The sequence below is a fragment of the Rattus rattus genome, chromosome X, assembly GCF_011064425.1.
Source record: "Rattus rattus isolate New Zealand chromosome X, Rrattus_CSIRO_v1, whole genome shotgun sequence".
Classification (NCBI taxonomy): Eukaryota; Metazoa; Chordata; class Mammalia; order Rodentia; family Muridae; genus Rattus; species Rattus rattus.
In genome coordinates this window covers 20,871,737-20,897,045 of record NC_046172.1, presented here as the reverse complement: position 1 = coordinate 20,897,045, position 25,309 = coordinate 20,871,737, and the positions used below count along the sequence as shown (strand labels likewise).

Sequence of the window (25,309 nt, the reverse complement as noted above, 5' to 3'; positions counted from 1 at the left end):
CCGCGCCGGGGCGGCAGCCGGCAGAGGAAAGGCGCTGCAGTCTCCGGGCCTCGCGGCCCCGGTCGAGCTTCCTCAGCACCGAGGGCTTGCGGGTCCTGAGGGGAGGACACGAGCCCGGAGCCGGGCACTGAGCTCTTGGGCGCCCCCAACCCAGTTTTCAGAACCCTCCACGCTGCGGCCGCTGTCCCCTCCGGACCATGGCCGACGACGACGTGCTGTTCGAGGATGTGTACGAGCTGTGCGAGGTGATCGGCAAGTGAGTCTCCACGCGAGGGAGCGGGAGTGTGGAAAAATGCTTTTCAGCGATGCCCGGGGCCTCCCGCACCCGCTCCGGGCCTGCCCCCTGCCCTCTCTCCCTCCCCTCTGTCTCCCTTGTCCTCTTCACCCTGGAGTATTTATAGACGTGTACCTGGATCTCCTGCCAGGAGGGAGTCTGGGGGCTTCTCAGCGATCCGTGGAGGCCACCGAGCCCCGGTCGGCCACCCCATAAGGCGTGGGGCGGGCTGCCTGCATTTTATCTGACGGTTAGACAGGGACGTGGCAGGACCGATTTTATAGTTGCTTCCTGGGAACAGTTGGGGTTATTGTTACCTTTCCTGTACCATAGACCTTTTCCGAAAAGAGCAGTCTGCATTTCGTGTGCTTGTGTGGAGAGGGCGAGAGAGCGCGTCCGGGGTTTTTAATTGTGGGGTGTGTGTCTATTGTGCCAGGATATTAGACAGATGCCTTTGTGTTCACCCCATGCCCGTATTTAAGAGGGTCATTGAAGACGGATGCGTCCAGTTTCAGCAAATTCTTCATCTGCCATAGACGAACATAGAAAGAGTTAGGGGCACCCAAATTTTTAATGTCTCGTTATGCAATGACTGTACAATCAGTGCTCGAGGCTCCCTTCCACTGTTGTTGGGATGGTGGTTAGCGTGGTACAGCCGTCTGCTTTGAGTCACCGGGCTGGTCTAGAATATAGAACTGACAGTCCAAATGCTCATCCTTTCGTCTGTGTTGTATAATTACTCTAGGGAAAAGCAGGGAATCAGATTAATCACAGTGCTGATTGAGAATTAAATCTGCAGTTCCTCATCTAATTGTCCAGTCCTGAAATCTGTTTTGAATTGTTTCCTTTTCATTCTTGTCAAACAATATTCCAAGTGCACAATCCTGCTAATTTGCTTGTGAGGGAAATGCTGGCAATCTGAAGTTGATTTCCTAGCTCAGCGTGTATTCTCTGGCTTTGGAAGTTGAGATAAGATTTAAGAGCGATTTTTGCTTATTTACTAGGGCTCATTAGATAGCTAGTATTAGAATATTTTACTTCGTTTTGGAAGCGGTGCTTTATTGTCTATTTTAAGGTCCACAGTTGGGAAATGAAAGCAAGACAGAGCGGTTGCATTTACCTCTTTAAGTTGTCTGCAGTATACTCAGTTTCAATTTTTTGAGTACGGGTAACTCATTTTTTTCCTCCATATTGAGGCATTACACATGGAGAAATTGTGGGTAGAGCTTGCTACACTCTTTTCTTAGACTCAAATGCTCCTTGCCCCATTGTTCAGTGACCAGCCTATCTGTTAGGAGGAGGATGTCCAAATGTGTCTCCTCCAGTCTTTGTGGATGTGCCCAGAGCAGCACTGTTCAAAGCTATTTAATGAGAGCCACGTGTAATTTATCATTTTCTAGTAGCCACTTTAGAAAGATGTCGAACAAAAAGGTGGAATTTTAGTAAAATATTTATGTGATATATATATATATACATATATGTATGTGTATATATATATATTTAATGATCTCAGCTTGAACATTTTTGCCATACTGTACATCTTTTCCTACTAAGCCATTGAAATGCAGTGTGTGTTTTATACTAACAGAACATCTCAATTTTGACGCCAAGCTAAATTTTTACCAGAAGTACTTGATCTGTATTTAGGTCTCATAAAATTTGCATATGCAAAAAAGTAGGTTCACATATTCAAGTTGTTCGAAACATACATAAAAGTTTTCCAGTAACTGAATTTACTATTTCTAAATTTTAATCAATTAAGCAGAATGCAAAATATATTGCCTCAGTTTGATTAGCCACATTTCAAGTGGTTAATAGCCACAGTGGACTGCTACATTTTTGGAGAGAAATTTTTCAAAAATCTCCTTCATTTTTTCATTGTTATGGGGACACAAAGAAGGCAAATTAGATGTTTCTCAAAAACCACCAAAATGACTGTGAGAGTGAGTGATACTTGTTGTATCTTAGTTATAGCTGTTGTGAGCCTGAAGTCAGTCATTGGAAACTGGGATTAAGATGTTTGCATATTAAATTATGGTGATGGAAATAGCAGTCATTGAATCAATTTTGGTGATTGGTTCTGATTCCTTCAGGTCTGAAAGGATGACAGTGTAGATTTCAAAACTGGTCAGCTTCATGTTAGTAGTCTGTATTGTGCTGACTTAAAATTGAGAAAATATTTTCAGAAGACACCCCTGGAAGAATTAAGTTTATCCATTCTGTTCTGCAGCTGCAGAAGGAGGAAGAGCAAGCTAATTTTGATAGGCTACCTAGTCAGTGGCTGCCTGCACTACTGTGAACTGTGAGATTTCATTCCTATCCTACAAAATCTGACTTGGTGTCATTTATAAAATGCCATTCCTTGAAATAATGAATCCAAGATAGACTCAGTCTTAAAGAATGTAATGATGGTGTTCTTCACCCCGGGCAAAGGTTGAAGGTTTCTCCGGTAAATCGTGTCAGTATATATCGATCCTGAAATTGAAATTCGTTTGAGGTTTCTTTTTTCTTCAGAGACCTTGACAGCATACATTTAAACTTAGAATTTGTTCAATTATGAGCTTAAACAGATAGGCTTTGCAGATCATTGCTCATTCTGAAAATCTTTTTGTTGATTTCTATCCAGACTCCACGGTATTTTGATTTTCTTTTGTATCAGATTAGTATCACAAATTGTGCTTACACCACAATGTCTTAAGAGTTTTAAATTTTCACTAAGCTTTAAAATAGGTTTCAGTTTTTAAGACATATTGGCCACCCACTCACTCCTCGACCCACCCACCTACTCACTCATCTTCTGTGAGCTAGGCTTTACTTGGTGGTGTAAGGAAATTTCAACTGGGAGGGAGGGAGGGAGGGAGTGGGGGAGGGAGGGAGGGAGTGGGGGAGGGAGGGAGGGTCTCAGGAATGCAGCCCTAGCTGGCTGGAGTGGAGCTTGTTCTGTAAATCAGGCTGCTCTTGAACTCAGAGATCTGCCTGTCCCTGCTTTTGAAATGCCGGGATTAAAGGTGTATGCAGTCGCACCTGGCTTAAATTTCCAATGTAATTTAGACCCCCTTTGGTGTCTTTTTCTTGGCTAAGAACATGAGAGATTGCTATTTGCAGCACATTTTCTTTGTAGTTGTTACAAACTTTACTCTTATTAAAGCTATCTTTGAAAGAATCATGTATCTTAATTATAAAGATTGGCAAGGTGCCGTTTCTTTTTGAAAAAGTAAGACACCCTCTGTGTTTTTTTTTTTTTATTTTTTGAAAGTTGTAGAAACGTTTAAATGACTTTTGTTTCCATAACATTTTCATATTGTATCTTTCAAGATATCGAAGCAAATACAAATATAGTCCCAAACTTCTTTTTTCTGTTTGTTTTTGTTTTTGACACAGTTTCACTATATGATCAGACTGGCCTCAAACTCAGAGATTTACACCTGCCTCTGCTTCTGCCTCCCACATGCTGAGATTCATTATAGAGCACCACCACACCCATCTAGTCCCCAAACTTCTTATCTTAACAAATGTAGCAGTTGCTGGAAAGAAAGGGTATTATGCAAATACAAGTTAATAACTAATTTTGTCATAACTACTTACTGTTCCTTCTGCAGATTTATAGTTTTGTAGGTGAATGTAAAGCTAGTAATAGTATATGAAATAAGTTTTAAAAGAGTTCATTTAAATTAAAACATAAAACCCACGCACGATCTTTCAGGTATAAGCAGTATGTTTGGAAGAGGATCACACAATGTACGGATTTTTGCATGTGCATTCATGAATATTGCCCTGGGTTTTAGGTGTTGATTACCTGGAACTTCTGACTGCCCTGTTCTGCTAAGACATACATTGGAATGATGAAGCATGATCCTTGCTCATGGACAACATGCAAGTTTGCCAGGTGTACTGTATTTGCTTATACCGTGAGAACACTTAACATATTTAATTACAGTTACTTGTTTATGGTCTCTCTACCTAGCTACTAGGTAGCTTCGTGAAGGCAGGGAAATATATAACAAATATGTTTCTCCATTGCTAAATACAACCTGCAAAGGAAATAGTCCCTTAATGGCTGTTGGATAAATTGGTGGTTTTAATAAAATCTATTAAAAAGGCAAAAGTGTGTTATCAACTTTGGAGGTAATTTATTGTCCCAAAAAAGGCTGGATAGTTTAAAGTATTTGTGCTTTACCTGGCTACATATTAGAACTGTCAGGGGATCTTTTATAAAAGATCAATGCCAGGACCCTGTGACAGAAGAGTGTAAGGCAGAATTCTGAGACATGACACAGGTATTTTGTAAAACTAAATGAATCTTGTATGAAGAGTCACTGTTTTAAAACTTAGCTGCTATAAACGGCATTCTGGGACTAGCTTTTCAGGGGATTAAAATTTTTACAAAGTAGAGTAAATATGTTCTGTAGTACATTTAAGCTACCAGAGGAAAACATGGATTTTTATCTTCTATGCATTTATGTGTCTGAGCCTGTTGTGTAAGAATTTAATTTCAGCCTGTGTTTGGCTTTGGATTCCTGGGCCTTTGAAGATTTTCATTGATTTATGACACTTGTTTAATGCTAACATGATGATTTGTCTGATTTTGAGCAACACAGAACAGGATGGCTTCAATAACTATTGATGATAGCTTTCTCCTACATGACAATTTAATAAATTCATTAGTTTTAGTATGGATTGTTTGCTGCACTTTATTAAAAGAGAATGGTTAAGTTACTTATGTACTTTAAGTTCTCTAATTGCGACTATAATAATGTAATCTACCAGAGAATTGAGTTAAAAGCAGTCTTATATAAATACTGGATTAATAATATATAAAATACATAATTAAGCTTAGAGGGAAAATCCAGCTTTTCTGTTTTGCACCAATCACTCTGGCTTTCCCATGTATTGATTATATCAGCGAATTAAAGTTCTAGTATCCAAGGGGGTATGTGACAGGATGCAGAAGAGTTGTCATGAAAACTTAAGTATACACTGTATATACAATAGTTTTCAATAGGTTATGTGTAAGTCTGAATGATTTCAAATTTTTCCCAAAGCAAGGGGCGTTATAGGAGAGAACATGATCACAGCAATAGCCATGTAGTAAGATCAGTACACAGTTGCCAGCTATATGTTTCTAAGAATCTAGATAATTCCACCTCTTGGAATTTAGCTGTCCTTTTATAGAGGACAACCTACAGAATTTTGAGACAAGGGAAGTTTCTGAGCAGTTGACTCTTAGGGGGAAAGTGAGCTCTTTAGTTACTTTGTCTTTGTACATATCTCTTTTTTTTTTTAAAGATTTATTTATTTAATGTATATAAGTACACTGTAGCTGTCTTCAGACACACCAGAAGAGGTCATCCAATCTCATTACAGATGGTTGTGAGCCACCATGTAGTTGCTGGATTTGAACTCAGGACCTCTGGAAGAAGCAGTCATTCTTAACCACTAGCCATCTCTCCAGCCGTACATATCTCTTTTATAGATTTTACAGGTTACTTTAGGGGTTGTCACTTGCAACTTCTTTGTTGTGTATAATTTGAAATGCACAGTTCACTTTCCTCAGTTTTTCTCTTGTATATACAAGCTTCACCCAATGGAATGTATTTCCTTTAAATTGTGTTCTTAGATATTTCCTTTATGATGATATTTCCTTTATGATCTCCATTTATATCTATGATCTAGAAATAAGTACACCACATTTCTATGAGATTGTGTTCAAATGGTTGCCTTTTTGTAAATGTTTTCAGACTTTAACTATGTGTAAAGGAACTTTGACATAGTAAGCTTTAAAAATAAAAGAATGTTTTATAACCTAATGACTACCTTGCAAGGACATTGACTCACATTTCTAATATTAGGCACTTCGCATGTATCATCTCATTTAATTCTAACCCTTTTCACAGAGAATAAGGAGCTTAAGAGGTGGTGAGGAGTGATCTGGCTAAGATCACATGGAATTGTATCTGCTTCTAAGGATTGTTCCTTTTGGCCACATTCTACTGGTGATTCAATTATGAAAAAAAAATGCCGTATTGGATTTCTTTAAAATAAGACTAATTTTCATCTTTAAAATTTATTACTGTAAAAGATGATTACTTTCCAGTTACATTTCTCACCTCTTTGGTAGTCTATTCTATTCTTTCTTTCATTACTTCTTTTTTCTCTTGCTTTATGACATTGCTTCTCAACCTGTGGGCTGCAACTGCTTTGGGGTCACATGAATCATATATCACATATACTACATATCAGATATTTACATTATGACTCGTAAGGGTATCAAAATTACAGTTATGAAGTAGCAATGAAAATAATTTTATGGTTGGGGGTCACCACATCATGAGGAACTGCATTAAAGGGTCACATTAGGAAGGTTGAGAACCATTGATCTGTGATGAAATATTAGCATTTGTAACCAAAGTAATTGATAAATCTTTTCTTTAACAGTGGAACTAAGGATTCTTGACCATCTTTCAAAATATAATTGGTTTTGAACCATTCTCTATCCCTTTTACTCCGCAAGTGTTCCCCCCAGATTAATTACTCTAAGTTTCTAAGCCAGAAGTAGTGCGGTTTTCAGAGCTAGGCATTTGTTGGAGGGTAGGGTGGATGATTTCTTATATCCTGTGATACACACTGAATTGCTTTTGACTTTGAGAACCATGTCCTAAACTGCAGCTTCTGAATCTGTCTCGGCTGCCAGCGCTGTTCACTTTAGTGAACACGCACGCTACCCTACTTTGGTGCTGTTGCACTGTGGAGCGGAGCAAGGACCTGTCACAGCCGCCAGGCTGATGGGATGTTCTGCTTTCACAAGGAGGAGCTTATCTTTTAGTTGCCATTTATAATACATTTCTTTTTCACTGCATTTGTGTTTTATAGATTTTGATTACCAACTTTTAAGTAAAATAGTTTGATTTTCCAAAAATGATGCCATTCAGTAGCTTGTATATGACTACGAATTAGATGGAAGCCTTTCATTGAATGACAAAGTGAAGATTCAGTACAGTTTTTCTCTTTTTTATATTTTTCTTTAAGTTCTTGGTATTTATCACATTAATATTGTTTCCTTAAATTGTTCCATTGTAGAGATGTTAATTCTTTCTGGTGTCAAGGATTCTTTGTCCTTGGATGGTGCTAGGATGCGCCCAGCCTTTCCTTTCTCATCCTCTCGCTCACCTTAAACAGCTTTTCTTTCTGGTTCCTGCCTCTGCTCCTGCTGGCGTTCCTCCTCCCTGGCTTCCCTCGATGACAGACCAGTACTGGGTCATGTAAACCAAATAAACGCTTTCCTCCCCCAACTTGGTTTTTGGTCAGTGTTTGATTGCAGCAAACAAACTAGGACATCCTTGAACCATAGATAGATTTTACAACTTATTAAATGAAGGGATGGTTTATTCAGTTCCAGAGGTCTCTACCGCTGCTATGGGATGCAAATAGCCAATATATTGCTGTAGTTCATGCATCCATATTGGTCTTTAAGGAAACATACATTTTTCAGCCTTTCTGATTATCTTTTTGTTTTCCCCAAATATCTGATTCTGTTGTTTTGTAGCTTGCAAGGCAGCCCCAAAGATCTGATCAATGAACCTTTGGGTTTATTTTTGTCTTTATAGAAGGAATGATAGCTGCTTCACAAGCTATTTATTTGCATAGATTAGTGATTGTAAAGTGAAGGTTGAATGTTTTTTATTTGTAGAATGCCTCTGCCATACTCAAATTTCTTTTGACATTTTGTATGCAAGTTTCAACAGTTTTATATGTGTTCTTTCTCAATGCTAAACACATGCTCTCTTACATAAATCATATTTTGAAATGAACATTCCTACGGTGTAGGTAAATTATCATTTATTCATTCATTCATTTGTAGCTGTAAAGTTATGGGCAAATAAGTTAACATCTCTGATCATTAGTTCCTTTGCCTGTAAAATGAAAATGGTAGTATAGTCTTCTGAGGAGGATTTCGAGGATTAAATAATATAATCTATGGAAATGTGTGCAGTTTTTACTTTAGTTGCATCATCATCAACACCACCACCACCATCATCCAGCAAACACTTGAATTCTCCAGCTTCAAGGAGCTTTCTGTCAATAAGGGACAGATGTTTAGATCTAGACCATATCACACCGATTCTTGAATCCTGATAAGGCAATAAGGCAAGAGTCACAGCTGACTTGTTCATGATGCTGTCTGTGCCTAGTTCTTTAACCAGCATAAAGAAAAATCAGTAGTTGTTGAATTGTGAGAAATCCAGAGATAGTGTGACAACGTAGCAGGAAAATCTTTTTGAGGAAATCTTTGTAGCAGACATGAAACTTGAAAGTTTTGTTAGTCCTTGGGTAATTCTTAAAATCTTAGGCTTGCTTCCTCATTTCTAAAAAAGAGTAGATAAATTTAGATAGAGGAACTCTAATAACTCTTAGGAATATAAAACTATATTCAAGAGTACCTAGTGTGTTTTAGAAAAAAAATGCTATATGCTACAAAAGATATTCTTTGTGTTTTCATAATTTATCTGCAAGGCTTCCCCAGGTTGTAGTATTACAGTGTGGTTAAAAGCTCCAAAATTTTTGTTAAAAGAGTCTTATATCACACCTTTGCATTTGGACATTTGAAAGAATTAATTGTTTATAATGTGAGATTTCATGAGGAAGAAAAGGAAATTCTAGGGCTGCTGAAGTGGCTCAGAGGGTAATGGTATTGCCACCAAGCCTGACTACTTGAGTTTCATTCCTGCTGGGACTCACATGGTGGAAGGACAGAATCAGTTCCTGCAAGTTGTTTTCTGCTGTGTGTACATATATACATATAATACAAATTGTGCTAATTTGTTTAAAAGAAAAGGAAGATCCTGGAATATGTATTTTAAGCATTAAATATATACATGATTTGTTAAATTTATGCTGTAGTAGTTTCCCAAATTTTGTTATGATAGCAGTTTCCATATCTTAACTGGGGGCAAATGAGTAGTCTGAAAGATTGGGCACTGACTCTAAAGTGTCTAAATCCACACTCTGTGTGATCATCCTGACTCTCTCTGCCCCGTGCACCCCATCTCTCCATTAGTTCCTGGCCAGCCTCTTCCCTTCTTTCACTCTCCTCTCTCTGTCTCATTTCTTTCCCATACTCCCCTCTCACCTGCTTTCCCATGCCCCCAAATAAACTTCATTTTATACACACACACACAAAAAAAGAATGATCATCCTGATGGAAGAGCGTGGTCTACTTAGACCACCTGTATGGAAATAGATTGGCTTCAGAGGATAGTAAAGGGTGTCTTTTCTTATGTTCCTTGGACAGTGTTATTTATATTACATCATTTAGGTTAGCAGTTTCACTGACTCCACCTGTTTCCCTTATCTATTAGTTTAAAAGGACAATTGTCTGAAATTATTTGTATATGAATAATTTCCCATCTTCTACTTAGGCTTAATATTATTATCTTAATTAGGCATTTAGTCTAGCAGTACAATATACTATTAAATTTGAGATTATCAGGTTTTTTGAGACATGATCTCAACTCTGTAGACCAGGCTGGCTTCACTCACAGACATCCACATGTCTCTGCCTCTTGATTGTTGGTGTAGCGGTAAATAATAAAAAAAGACTACCAACCCACGCTGTTATGGGCTCTGTTGGGCCACATGGCATCTGTGGGGTATTTTCATCTCAATCAGCAAAGTGTCTCACCCACTAAGCTCCCAATCTCCATCCCACACTGCTGCTGGCTACTCTTTGAGCCCATATAGTCACAACTCCCAGTAACCTGTTAAAATTTATCAATCAAATTTATATCAGTAAATTCAAACTCCACAAAACATCTGCACAATAAACTCACAACCAATTGATAGTGATATAAACTCTCCACCTAGATAAGACAAATTGTCCTGTTAATAATCCATCTCTTATGAAATATTCATAACTACCTGTGGCTCTTTAAGGCCACATAGATCTGGGTCGTCCTTCTCCTCCATCTTGGTTCTCTTTCTCTCTCTCTCCTCCCTTCAAAACTCTGTGTCTGCCTTTTTCACTGCCCAATCACAGACCTTGCCTTATCTTGTGCCTGTCTTCACCTGCTTGTAGACAACAATCTACACTTGGGTTAAAGGCATGGGCTACCATGCCTACCTTGATACTATCTTTTAAAAGAGTTATTTAGTTTTATGAGTAGCCAGGGAAGTGCTAGGGACTGGAGCAGGGTCCTCTGCCCTTAACCACTCAGTCATAACTCTAGCATGATTATCTTTTTAATAATGTTTTCTTTTAAATTAAGTTATTCATAAAGTAATTAGATGCTTGTAAAACAGGAAGTTCTTTTCACTGAGACCATTCTTAATTATATTTCATATGAATTTGAAAAAATTATTACTAGACTATTTGGATAACAGATCAAATTGAGAATATAATTATCTCATAGTATAATCAACATATTTTAAGTCATGCTAAGATGTGGGGGGAAAACCCTTTACTAGCCATACATGTTGTAACCTATGCTATTTCTTTTCTTTTAAAAAGATTTCTTCCAATGGTTATATCTACAAAGCACTCTTGGCACCTGAGGCTCAAGGAACATTGAGGAAGAGGGGGTGAAAAGATTGTAAGAACCTGGGAGTTTGATGATTGTAAGAGCTAAAGACCAATGAGGTTATGTCTCTTACTAACATCAGAAGATACACTCATAAAGTCTCACCAATATGACTGGCCAGACATGATCTGAACAAGGATGCCATCAACGAGCATGCCAAATTGGAGGAGAGAAGCCCATGAGGCCTCAACCCCACACAAAGAACTGGAAGCAGCTGAGGAAAGTTGGGAGTGGGAGAGGTGATCTTCCCCAGAGGAAAGCACACAATTGGTTGTTCAGTGCTGAACAGTCAGTCCTGAAAACTTACATATAGGTTATATTGTATTTCTACACATATACATACAAGAACAATTAGTGAAAAAAGAGGCCATGAAACTGAAGGAGAGTCAGGAGGGCTGTAAGGGAGATTTGGAGGGAGGAGAGGAAAGGCAAGGTGTAATTATAATCTGAAAAGTTTTTAAAAAGATTTTTTGTGGCTATTAAACCAATCTGTGGAAACGTCTGTTCACACGAGCATGCTTTGTTATCGTCATTGCAGAGAAACCTGGAAATTGGAAGAGGAGCATCCAAGCTTGCACTAACGTTTAGATTCTCAGTACTACTGTTTCTCCTATGCTGGAGTGTTCCCTTTACACTGCTGGATCATACTTTAGAGTCTATGACCTACTTATCTATCCTAAAGGTTTAGTGGGCTTTAAATTGATATCTGGAGCCTCAGGCTTCTTGGTTAGGCTCACCCTGGTAGCTTCAATATTAGGCTTACAAATATGAATATGGACTTGATGGCCTTATTAACACAATTCCTCTCATTTCCAGATCCTTTCCTAGACACAAACATAAAGAGCTGTAAGTTGGATTTGCACAAAAAAGAGCAATTTAGGAATTGGCAATCCAGGCACCACAGCTCATTCCTGCAATTCCAGCAGTTGGGAGGTAAAGACAGGAAGATTACTGTAAATTCAAGGTTAGACTGAATTACAGAGTAAGAACCTCTCGTAAAATGCACCATTCCAAAAAATAAATGACCAAGAGAAATAAGTATTCAAAAGAAACTTTATTTTTAAAAATATTTATTTGCTTGGTAAGGTCTCCCTGGCTGGCCTGGCATTCACAATGTAGACCAGGCAGACCTCATACGGAGATTCAACTCCCTCAGCTTCCCAGATGTAGATCTCTCCTGAGAGACACAGCCAGAACACAGCAAATACATAGGCGAATGCCATCATTAAACCACTGAACTGAGAACGGGACCCCTGTTGAAGGAATCAGAGAAAGGACTGGAAGAGCTTGAAGGGGCTTGAGGCCCATATGAACAACAATGCCAACCAACCAGAGCTTCCAGGGACTAAGCCACTACCCAAAGACTATACATGGACTGACCCTGGGCTCCAACCTCATAGGTAGCAATGAATAGCCTAGTAAGAGCACCAGTGGAAGGGGAAGCCCTTGGTCCTGCCAAGGCTGAACCCCCAGTGAACGTGATAGTTGGGAGGAGGGTGGTAGTGGGGGAGGATGGGGAGGGGTTAGGGGGATGTTGGCCTGGAAACCGGGAAAGGGAATAACAATTGAAATGTAAATAAGAAATACCTAAGTCAATAAAGATGGAGGAAAAAAACCCACATGCCCCCATGCCTCTTAGAAAATTATTAAATAATTGTCATGTGACATCAGTATTTGGATTATTTTACTCTTATTTCTTCATCTCATAAAAGAACGGATAGCTGGATGATGGCTTAGATGTTAAGAGGACTTGGCTGATCTTACAGGACCCACGCTCTGTTGCTAGCACCCATGTTGGGCATCTCACAGCTGCCTGGAATTCCAGTTCCAGGGGATCCAGTGCTATCTTTTGGTTTCTGTGAGTAACCAAGTGCACATGGTGTGCATGTACACACAGACACATGCTCATAAAATAAAGATCAAAACCAAACATTTTAAAAGGGGATAGTAATGACTGGTAACTGCTAATTTTGTGAGATTCTCCTGAGTGACATAATTTTCAAAATGTCTTAAATTGCTCTCTGTATGCATCCATTTGGTTGAAGTGAAGTGAAGTACATCTATGTAGAAATAGGCTCTGTTGAATTTTCCTTGATTTGGGAAGTGTACATATGTACACAGTCTTGAGTCTGCGCTCCGCGCGTGTATGTATATGTTTGATTCTCTCTTTCCACCATATTACTCTTAGGACTCCAACCCAAGCTATAACAATTGTGCAGTGAGTACCTTTACACACAGCTTGCTGGGCTCTGCCTTTGTCTTTAAACTGATTTTGTGTTATTTTTCTGAGCCTTACATAATATGCTGTGTCTCTTAAGTCTGACTCAGAATATGTTAGGTCAAAAAGTTGATTGTACAAAGGTAAATTATATTTACTGATGGAGCAATAATAAATTCACACTTAAAGCAAAGACAATGGAAATTAACATTTTTTTTCTTTTTTAAAGATTTATTTATTATATATGAGTGCACTACCACTGTCTTCAGACACACCAGAAGAGGGCTTCAGATCTCATTACAGATGATTGTGAGTCAACATGTGGTTGCTGGGATTTGAACTCAGGACCTCTGGAAGAGCAGTCAGTACCCTTAACCACTGAGCCATATCTCCAGCCCAACATTTTTTTTTCTTAAATTGTAAAATTTCCACTGAGCCTTTAAATTTGGAACTTTAAGTAGGAAACATTGTATCCAACCAGATATAAAGTTAGACTCTTCAACAAATGGTTAACTGGTAAGGAAGAATTCAGGTATTCTGGAAGTGTAGAACACCTTCTGACTACTAGCTGCTAGTAGGAATGTGGTAGAAATGCAGATCTCAGGCCTCATCTCAACCCTCCGGATCAGAAGCTGGGGATATAGAGCTCCACTATCACTGTGTTAACAAGATTTCCAAGAGAATGCTGTTGTACACCACATTTTTGAGAACTATCCACTTACAACACTAGATCAGTAGATGATGACCTGTAGAATGAAATGGCTCAGTACCTGTTTATTGTCTATGGCTGCTTTTTAGGCTATCAGCAGAGTTGGGTAGTTCTGCAGCATCATTGTCCACAGAGCCTTGATGATTTGTTATTTGGCCCTGTAAACAAAAAGCTCATTAATCCCTGTTTGAGGTAATGTTTTAGGAATGGTTTCTTCCCCATAATTCTAAAGTGTGAGTGGTTAAAATCATTAGGTAAATACATCTTCCTTTACACATGACCCTCATATTTCTACACATGACCCTCATATTTCTACAAGCCCATTCCTCTTGAATATCAACTGATGAACTCAATGACTAGACTTTTAAATACAAATTACATATGATGGTGCCCTTTCTTTTTTCTGCTTGATAATAGTACCAGGCTTGGTAGTAATGCGGTGACCGTTTCTCACTGATTCCATGTGGTGTGCCTTGGCATTTCTGTATTCTAGTGTAATCTAACTTAATCATCCATGGCAACCTTCATTTCTCTCTATTCCTCCAGCCATTTTGTTTCCTCAGGGCAAATCCCACTTTGTGACTGCTATGTTGAAGAATCTGTGAGCTAATTGTGCCAGAAGTGCATTGTCTCCTTTGTCCTGCAGTGCTGTTGTTGCTTGCACTTACCAGAATGATTTCCACACAGATACCAAATCTCTTGGGTAATCTTCAAGCATTTCCTGGGAGAGTTGTTGTCAACATTTGCATATCCAACCAAGAATGGTGGTTCATGTCCATAGTTGGGATGCCATTCTGAAGTGATTTTTCTTTTGTTCTTGCTCTAAGTTGTTAAGTGGTCAGCATTACATGAAATATAAGGAGGGCTTTTACTACTCTTCTTATTGATGGACTGGGATACTTCTGTTTCCCTATATCACTGAAGGAAAACCAATGGATTTTCTTTTGAAAGAAAGGCTATGCTATAGTCTCCTGCTCTAATAGCAAAAGCCGAAGCTTAGTTGCAGGTGTGATTCCGTGCTTGTATTTATTTTCCTTCTATGAGTGTTCTTAAGTAAGAAAAGAGGACTTGGCTAAGTGTTATTGAGCTGTTTTACGTGCGAGTTTGTTTGGTTCATGATTTATCCCAGACAAGGAACATAGTTAATGAGTTCAGAGTGGACATGACTGAATCAGCCCTTTCATTATTTTTAGGCCTTTCCCATCAACTTAATTCATACCTTTTGCCCTACTTCCTCATCCCAGTGGTGAGATACTAAGAGGAGACACCTACAAAGGCCAACACACAGAAACTGGTCATTCAGGTCTATTGTCCAAGGCAGCCTTTCTGTCAGATAATTTGAGGTTTACTGTTTTCTGCAAAATAGTGTTGGAAGTGAAGTATTCTTTAATTAAATTATTTATGGCTATGACTAAAACATGAACTCTTTAAAAGAAGGCAGTGTTATTTTCCCAGCCATTACAATAGCCACCCACAGAAATCATTTGAACCACCTCATCCTTTCTGTTTTATCAACCTGAAACAGAGACAGTGGGTGATGATAAAAGTTTGGTAAATCACATTGCACTTTAAGTAAGAGGAATGCTGGATTGTGTTGTGTTGTTCTTTCTTGTGCAGGGGCGGCTGAGACAGCCTACAGATTCAGAGGTAAACTTCAGTAATTTTCCTCACTTCCTTGGCAGCCAGTTATCCTTGGGAGGTGAGCATTCCTTTCAGAGAGGCAACTGCTGGATAAATTCTACTGAATGTGGCTTTTGAACCATTTTCAAGGCTATGATGCTCAGATTCAAAATTTCTTAGTAAGTAGAGAGTGCAATTTAAGAGTGTTTATGGTGCAGTATCAGATAAGGCTCATTAGGAAATAGACTTTGTACCTAGGTCTCCAGGTAACAAGTTTTATGTTCTTTTTGTACTAATATTTTCCTGCTTTCAAACCGTTGAAGTCTCCCAATGCCTCTTTGAAGGTCATTAGTAAACATAGAATTGTATTGTGGATATTGAATATAATGGTAGAATCCTATCTAGTACAAATTACTGGTTAGTTTCCCTAGTTTCTGAAAACTTTCAAACTGTCAGGCTTTATACTAGGTACCACAGTTTTTTCAGAGTTTCCACTAGTGTAGTGGTTCTCAACCTTCCTAAAGCTGTGACCCTTTACTATAGTTCTTCATGCTGTGGTGACCCACATCCATAGCATTATTTTCATTGCTACCTCATAGCTGTAATTCTGCTACCATTATTGATCATGATGTAGATATCAGTGTTTTCTGGTGATCTTGGGCAACACCCGTGAAAGGGTTTGTTCACCCTCCAAAGGGTTCAAAACTCACAGGACAATGAACGCTGATCTAGTGTAACCCATGTGGCTAGACTTGCTTTCAGTTAACTACTTAGCCCAACTTGACCTTGTGCAAAGGTAGGTAATACAGTAGCTACTAGGATACAGCTGTTTTAGGTTAGTCAATATTAAATATAATTCATTAAATAGAACTTACCACCAGTAGACTCAGGAAAAAGTGTACAAACACTAAAATCATTGAAAATGCAAAAAAGAAACCATAGTGCCCACCACTTTACACTTAGGATGGCTAGAATTAAGAAGATGGATATCTGCTTTGCACAGGAGGCTCTGGTTAAACTAAATGGATCATAAAACGAAAAGTCAGGAATCTGGGAAAAAGACTAGGAGGAAGGAAGAGAGGTTCATATGAATGGGAGGAAGATAAAAGAGAGTGGAAAGAGAAAGTAACTAGAATGCCTTACACACATATATGAAATTGTCTAAGAACAAGCGTAATTGATTTGCAAAAGACTAATGATAGCAAGATTATAGATTGGTGAGAATATAAAATGGTACAGCCACTGTACAAAATATGCTGTCAGTTCTTCAAAAAGTAAGTTTTGTGTGACCCAGCAATTCCCTTATTAGGTATATAGCTAAGAGAACAGAAAATTTGTATTTACACAAAACTCATATATATATAAAATACTCATACATACATTATTCTTAATGGACAAGATGTAGGAACAACTCCAGTGTATATTGGTAGATAAACAGTTAAGAAAATTTAGTAATTGCACAGTGAATTATTATTATTTGGCCATAAAAGGAGTGAAGTATTTACACAGTTTTCAACTCTAAAAGTTTTCCCTCTAAAACTTGTGCTAAATGAAAGAAAATTATACTTGGTGTATAATCGTGTTGATATAAATTTCCAGAATAAATACATCTTTTGATAGAAGAAGTAAATTAGTGGTTCCCAGGAGTTGCGAAGGAAAGATAGGCTGAAGAGTGACTGTCAGTGATCATGGGATGTCTTCTTTGCTCTCCAGGATACTGCTTACTCATCAAGGCACAAGTTTGAATATACTAAAGCCCAATTACATTGTATAGTTCAGAGCAAATTTATTGTTTATGGATAGCTAACAATAAAATGTTATTTTAAAATTTTAGCTTTTTATCATGCCAGCCACACTTTCACATGCCAATAGCTACGCGCTGTTAGTGGCTATATGTTACAGCCAGATTTGGAATGTTTTTGGTCATCACCCACAATTTTGTTAATAGCAATTGATTTAGAGGATTTGAGACTCATAATAGGGACCAAAAAAGAAAAGAAAGTAAGGAAGAGAGAGAGAGTGAGTGAGAGAGAGAGAGAGAGAGAGAGAGAGAGAGAGAGAGAGAGAGAGAGAGAGAGAGCGCGCGAGCCCAGCCTAAAAACAAAAGAGTCTAGAAGAGTTGGAGTAATGTTGATTTATGGCATTTTACTACTATCTAACTGTTACATTAAGAGACACCCCCAGCCTATTTTTCAAATCATTCTCAAATGAATGTGGTAAGTGATATTAGAGGTTGTGTCTTATAAATTATGAAATTAGGGTTTTACTGGCTATTACGAGATTTACATAGGTAGAAGGGGCCAAGCCAATTTTTATATAGGTTTTTAGTTTCTGGTCTAAGGCATTATGTTTTTTTTTTTCTATATAAAGTTTTCTGATTTTCTTACCATTCATCTTCTGTTCTCACTAGAACTACTTATAGTGTCATAATAGATGTTACTATATATGAGCATATGCACACACATAGTCATGGCACTTGTCTGAAAGCACAGTGCAAGTAGCTCACCTTTTGTGAAGCTGTCTGTACCCATGGTTACCCTCTTTACTGTTTCCAGTTCTGTAGTTATTTTCTAATAGTTTCCAAATTAAAAGGTATTCACCTATTAAGGAAATAATTATATACTATGCCAGGCAACTCTGAGGGCCCTTATTTCATTTGGTTATTTGTGTGACATCCTAAAATGTCACAAAACCGAGGGTATAATGGACAAGATTATTTTTTGTGACATTGTGACACATCCATAGTGCTTATGTTAGTTAGTGACTAGCTGTCTTAACTAGTGACCAATAAAGATGCTGTCTTCTAGTATAAAAACCTTACCTTTAATTTATACATTACCTTTTCCCACACATAAGCCTCTCCAATCTCCACCTGCATGACAGTACTGAACTTTACATTTTTTTTTCTTTGTAATACGTTTTTGTGACCTAACATGTGACTTACCCTGGTAAATGTTCCATGTGTACTTGAAATGTATTACACTGTTGTTGGATGGTAAAAGGATCCTTGCAAATATGAATGAATTAGTGGTTCTTGACATCAAATGGGTATCGTGGACTGCCCAGTTAAATCATATGGGTCCTTACGAGAGAGATGAAACATGATCAGAGCCAAGTTAAATACACGATCAAAGTCAGTTTAAACAAACGCGACAGTGAAACCAATCAGTTTGTAATGATACATTTCAATGATGTAGAGAATCATAAGCCAAGGCATGCAGGTAGCCTCAGCCAACACCTTGATTTTAGACTTGTGACATCTAGAAGTATAAGTGAAGAAACTTATGTTTTAAACCCACTGGGTTTGTGGTAATTTGTTATGTTAGCAATAAGAAACTATACTAAATTATATATGCAAATGTCTTTATAATACTCTTTAATTTGATTGATATTTTATAAATGATTATAGAATAATACATTAAATCATGATGGCATCGACAACTGTAAGTATATATTCACCCAACATCAGAATACCTAAATATATATGGCAAATATTAGAATGATGAAGGGAGTAGATGGCAGTACAATATTGGTGGGTTTTAGTACCATTCTTTCAAGAACAGGTAGATTATCCAGAAGAGAAATCAGTAAGGAAAGAACACTGTAGACTCAAAGGTCCTAATAATCATCTACAGAATAGCCCATCCAACAATAGCCTACTACATTTCATTTCAAGTGCATATGTAAAATTTACTAGAATAAATCACATGTTAAGTCATAACAATGTGTTAACAATTTTAAGACAATTGAAATTATACCCAGTATCTTTTCCAAGCACAGTGTTCTAAAACTACAAATCAACAATAAGAGTAGCTGGAAAATTCACAAACACGTGCAAATTAAATGACTCATTCCTAAACAACTGATAGGTCAAAGAAGAAACTAAAAGAGAAAATATTTTATCTCTAATTTGAGACAAATGGAAATAAAATATACTAAAACTTGAGAAATACAGCAAAACCCTATTCTATGACTGGTGTTTATGATGCTCAACATCCACATTAGAGGCTGGGGAAATGACTCTGACTCAAATTGGTAAGTTGCTTGCCATGCAAATGTAAGGACCAGAATTCAGATCCCAGATTCCAAGTAAAAAATCTGAGTGTGCCAGTATATTCCAGTAATCCCTGGGCAGGTAGAGTCTGACAGAACCTTGGAACTCACTGCCTAGCCACTCTAGCCAAATAGGTAAGTTCCAGGTAAAGTGAGAGACTCTGTCTCAGAAGGTAAGTTGAAGATACCTGAAGAAGACACCTGATGTCCACCTTTGGCCTACACATGTACATACATGCAAGTGTGCACACTCTCACAAGTCAGTATGAAGAAAAAGCAAAGATCGCAAATAAATATTTAACTTTGTACCTGAAGTAGAAAAGCAAAAAAACAAAACAAAATAAAAAACTCAAACAAATCTAAGCCCCAAATCAGCAAAATGAAAGAAATAGAAAATAGGAAGAATTACTGAAATAGAAAATATAAAAGGACAACAAAGCTAGCAAAACTAAGTTAGTTCTTTTTAAAGATGGAATCTACAAACCTTTAGCCAGACTACGAAAAATAAATAAATGAAAAGGGGTTTTTACACCAGATAATAGAGAGATAGGCTTATAAGAGACTGTTGTGATCAATTACATGGAAACAAATTGGATCACCTGAAGAAATGAATAAAGTCTTAGAAAAATGTTTCTTCTTAAGATTAGATCATAAAGAACAGGAAATATGAACAGACTAACAATGGACAAGTGAAATTAAAGAAAAAACCTTTCCACCAAGAAAAGAAAGGAGTCAAAGTTGGTGGCTTCATCGATAAATTCTCCTTTAAAGAAGAGTTAGTGTCAGTCCTTTGCAACTCTTAAAAATTTGAAGAGGAGGAGTCAGTGCACACTGACTTTATGAGACAAGATGCTCTAATGCCTATGCAGACTAAGATACTACAAGAAAAAGAAAAGCATAAAGTCAATATCCAATGATGGATATAAGCTGCAGATCCTTCAACCAAATACAAGCAATCCGTAAATTTTTTTCCTTTTTTTTTTTTTTAATTAACTTGAGTATTTCTTATTTACATTTCGAGTGTTATTCCCTTTCCCGGTTTCCGGGCATACATCCCCCTCATCCCTCTCCCTCCCCTTCTTTTATGGGTGCCCTCCCATCCCCCCCTTGCTGCCCTCCCCCAACAATCTAGTTCATGGGGGTTCAGTCTATAGACCCAGGGCTTCCTTCCAGTAATCCAAAATTTAATAACATCTTTAAAAAGGTACATCATTTCCCTCAACCTCAAATGAAAGGACAGAAAACTGGCTTTCTGCTAAACAAAGATTTTATGGGAAATGACAAGATTGCTATTGTATTATGATGGACCATAGGTATAAGGAGGGTAAAACAAATGAACTTTAAAAAAAAAAACAAAAAGGAAAGTTATACATTTTTGAAAAGAATTACTCCTGGTTACAAAGCTCAGTAACAGAGTATATGTCAGTCCAAAGTTGAATAGTAATGGCTGGGTAGACATCCTTATAGAAGTATTTGTTTGTGCAAAGTTGTAATTTTGGCAATGTTTGTGGATAACTTGTATCACATATGCACCAGAACCCTCTCTTCAAGGGCTTTGATTATCACACTTGTCATGTTTACTCTATTTGGTTTTCATAACTTTCATAATTTGTTAGAAAATGCTTTTATTAAAGGGACTTTTGAGCATGCCTATTATCATATAGCTTGACATGACAGTAAGCACACCTCTTTGATTTTAGGGTGAGTGTCCTCATCGGGAAATGGTGAGGTTGATATCACTGATAATTCTTAAGTCCACTTGACTTCTAAAATTAGTGATTCTGTAGTTGTAAATGTTGTATTAACTGATTATTTCATTTCACCTGTGGTCCAATTCATCTAAATTTCTATATTTCATTTACTTTAGGTGCCAAATTTTGTGGTAGATGGATAGAGGAAAAGAAGTATCATACATCTTGAGAGTTTCATCTGGTCTTGTACTGGGAATAGCAGTCCAGAAAATAAATGATGACAAGTGCAGGTTCAGATATAGGAAAGGAGAACCCTTATACACTGTGGGAGAAGTCTAGGCTAATGCACCACTATACAGATCGATAACCCAGCTGGACCACTCCTCGAAATCTCCCCTCAAAATGCTGCATTCTACTCTAGAGATACTTGCGTAGCCATGCTTGTCACTGCTTTTACAATAGCAAGGAAATTAAATCAGCCTGGATATCCATCAACAGAAGATGGAATGATTAATGTGTGTGCGCACATACGCATGCATCTAATGGGGTTTTATTCCACTGTAAAAATACACTTAGGATTTTGCAAGAAAGTGGGTGTAACTGGAAAATCCTAAGTGAGGTAGCTGAGGCTCAGAAAGACAGATACGCATATTCTTTCCTATATGCAGATTCCATCCCCAATCCATAAAGTGTGCTTATCCAGGTGGGAGGGAGAATGGGCAAAGGCCAGGAAACTAGGTATGAGCACATACGACTGGGGAAAAAAGGCTCTAGCAGTGACCACTGGGGCCACAATTAAATATGAAAGGGAGCAATACTGGGGAAAAGGCATGATGAGGAAGGCAAACTGATGAGAGATGGTGGAGAGCCAGCCAAATGAAACATGTATGAAAACCTATGACTTTGTCAACTAGTTGAAATACTTGGAGTTTGTACAGAGCCTCACAACCAGCCAGCAGTTTTAGGTAATTGGGTCCCTGCCCAGTCCCTCTCAGGAATGCACACAGCTCTGTACACAGTTGTCCTGAACCTCCAAAATACATTAGCGGTTTAAGTCCTCTTTGTGTCATTTCAAAGATCTCCTATTTACATGCTTGGCTATTGTCTTATTTGCCTCAAAGAAATACTGTGAGTTTAGGCAGCTGTGGGTTTTGATTGTGCACTGATGATTGCTATTCTTTTCAGCAGTGCCCCAACAATGGGGTTCAAAAATCAGGTCAACTCCCTTCAATGGCCGTTTCTACAAAGCTAGGAGATCACAGAGTCCTGGTAAGGGACAGAAGCAGCTCCATGTCAAATGCCACAGACCTTCTGATATTACCCATCATCTGTAGGCAGAGGCCTCGTTCTGCTATTTTATGCCTTACCCCATAGGTTTATGCTGTGTCTGTACACAGCTTTGTTAGCTTTTCATTCAGTACAAGTATTTCCTCCTGTCCTTGATAATTCATTATAAGTCATTTCTGGTGACTGTGTCATCTTTTTATTTGAAAGCCTTATAATTTACTTGGTGTTTCCCCTATTATTGTACTTTAGATAATTACTTATATAATTTGACTGATTTTCCCAATAGGCTTGAACCTCAGCAAAGCCTGCAACTGTTTTGTTTACTTTATTTATCACACCCTCAGTGTTCTAATAATAGTTTTGCTTCACTTTTAATGTTACAATTAGTACTTCAGAAAGTATGTCTTCCTTTACCGGCTTTGTATCCAGATTGTGTGTGTGTGTGTGTGTGTGTGTGTGTGTGTGTGTGTGTGTGTGTGTGTGTGTGTGCGGTGTTAACCAAGAAACAAGTTCAGAAATGTAATCAATAAATGTCAAATGATTATTATTGGCTTCAGTGTTAGAGAACAACTTGATGGAGTTGACTTTCCTTCACCTTCACATGGATTCTGGGCATTGAACTATGGTTGCTGGGTTTGCAGAGCAAAATGCCTCTGCCCACTGACCCATCTCACTAGTTTCAACACATTTCTAAAACTCAGTTTAGAAGGATCACCAGAGTGATTTCAAGAAAACTTACAATAAATGTTTGATTTTAGTGGTAAACTAATATCTGTTGTATTGTGTACTGGCAATACTATTGTGCTTATTGCTTTAGAATGTTTTGTTTTGTTTTGTTTTGTTTTGTGACAGGATATCACTATGCAGTCCTTGCTGGCCTAGAATTCACTGTATAGACAAGGCTAATCTCAGATTCAGCTAATCTGCCTGCCTCTGCCTCCTCAAATGCTAGGACCAGAGTCACGCGGCACTATGTCTGGCTTATTTCTTACATGTTATTGGACCTGATAGGCAAAAGGTATCACGTATCACTGTATTTTGTCTTTTTGATAGCCAATAAAAAGTATTAATTTTTATATTTAATTTTAAAAATATTCCTTTATAAATTGCCCATTTATTTTACCCTTTTGTTCCTTTTGTGCCCTGTATTTTTCTTTCTTTTCTCTCTTTCTTTTCTTCCTTCCTTCCTTCCTTCCTTCCTTCCTTCCTTCCTTCCTTCCTTCCTTCCCTTCTTTTTTTCTTTCTTTCTTTCTTTTGTTGTGGTTAAAAATAGATTTTCTTCTATACAATATATACTGCCTCGCTTTTTCCAGATCCTTCCACTTTCCCCACCTCTCCAAATCCACACGCATTCTTTTCTTTCTCTCTAATTTTATATATCAAAGATAAATCTACTATTACCTTTTATGCATTTTCAAAGTTAGTTAATTTTTCCTAATGAATTTTGGATATTGAAAAACTAGACATCCAGAAGAAGTTTCTCACGTGATGTGATTGGATCTCATAGTTGGCTCTATTAAAGAGAGAAAGGTTATTTCCCAATTTTAACATGGCTGTAGCCCTCCCAACTTCTAGCTTATATGAACATATCTTTTTAAAATATGTATTACAAAATTTTAATGGATACTAATTTCATTTACTTGTACATATTTATTAGGTAGCATGTGTGCTATTTCAATTGTATTTACTATATGAAATAAATTAGAGAGGTCGGTATAACCATCATTTCAAACATAAGTAATTGCTTTGTGTTGAGAACATTCAGGGATTTTTTTTGGGAGTGGTGGGGGTTTGATACAAGGGTTTCACTATGTAGCTCTGGCTGGCCTGAAAACTCACTATGTGGATCAGGCTAGCCTCAAACTACAGGATCTATCTTCCTTCCTCTGCCTTCCTAGTGCTAGGGGCTGGTATGCACTACCATGCTCAGCCCACGATCCTTCATCCCATCTCCCTTACCTGTTGCTACTTTCACCAGCCTGAGTTCTATGCTTTTGGTTTCTTTATTACAAATGAGAACACGTCCCATTTGTCTTTTCTTTTTAAATTATATCACTAATGTCCCTAGTTCTGAGTTTATATATCTTTTTAAAGTAGAGTAAAATGTTCTTACAGCCCCCCAAATGTTTTACAGGTTTGTCACCACATTTAATATATAGATCATCTTTTACCTGTTTTTTTCAGCTATATCCTTTCATTTTTTAAATCATATTTGATGTAATATATATGCAACTCATAATTAAGAATTAGAAACACATATGACCTATATAGGGAAACACATGTGTGAACATAAATGACATTTTAATTCAGGGCCTGAAAGATGTTCGTTTTCAAAACCAATCAGCATTAGGTAGTCAGCATTGCTGTGGGCATTAATTAAATTTCATACTGTGTAATTTGTTAGTGGAGGTTGATTAAACACAACACTTCCATTTTTATAACCTATCAGTCTTTTTCTTGATTTTTTTGGTTGTTTTGCTGCTTCCTGAGCATCATGCCGCCTTTCTTTTTTTTTTTTTTTCTACTTGTTGTTGTTGGTTAATCTGAAATTTTATTTAGTTTTGAGAGGGTAAAGATATAATCCCTAATAAAGCAGCTTTTTATACCCCCTCAAATGATGTGGCAGGAATCCTTTACCCCCATAGTAAGTGCTTTCTTCAAAGAGACTGAAAGGGCTAAAACAGGATCTAGATGGGGAAAAGATGGAGAAAACTGTAGGATGGCCATTCCAGGTAGCCAGTTAGCAGTGGAGATGGAACGAACCTGTCAATCATTGGTTCTTTGACATATATATCAGTAGGTCAGCTGATATTGCAGTGGGGCCATCACCATTGATTTAGATGTTGGGTATCCTCTCTTTTTTTTTTTTTTTTTTTTTTTTAA

At 37.7% G+C, this 25,309-nt stretch overlaps 1 protein-coding gene across 1 annotated transcript in view; it reads left to right on the top strand.

The window, feature by feature from the left end:
- The first annotated feature begins 6 nt into the window (after positions 1-6).
- Cask (calcium/calmodulin dependent serine protein kinase) overlaps positions 7-25,309 on the top strand; it is a 390,111-nt gene continuing 364,808 nt past the window's right edge. Inside the window, 1 exon segment of the mRNA XM_032890511.1 lies at positions 7-256. Coding sequence (XP_032746402.1) covers positions 198-256 — 59 coding nt within the window. The 5' untranslated portion in view covers positions 7-197.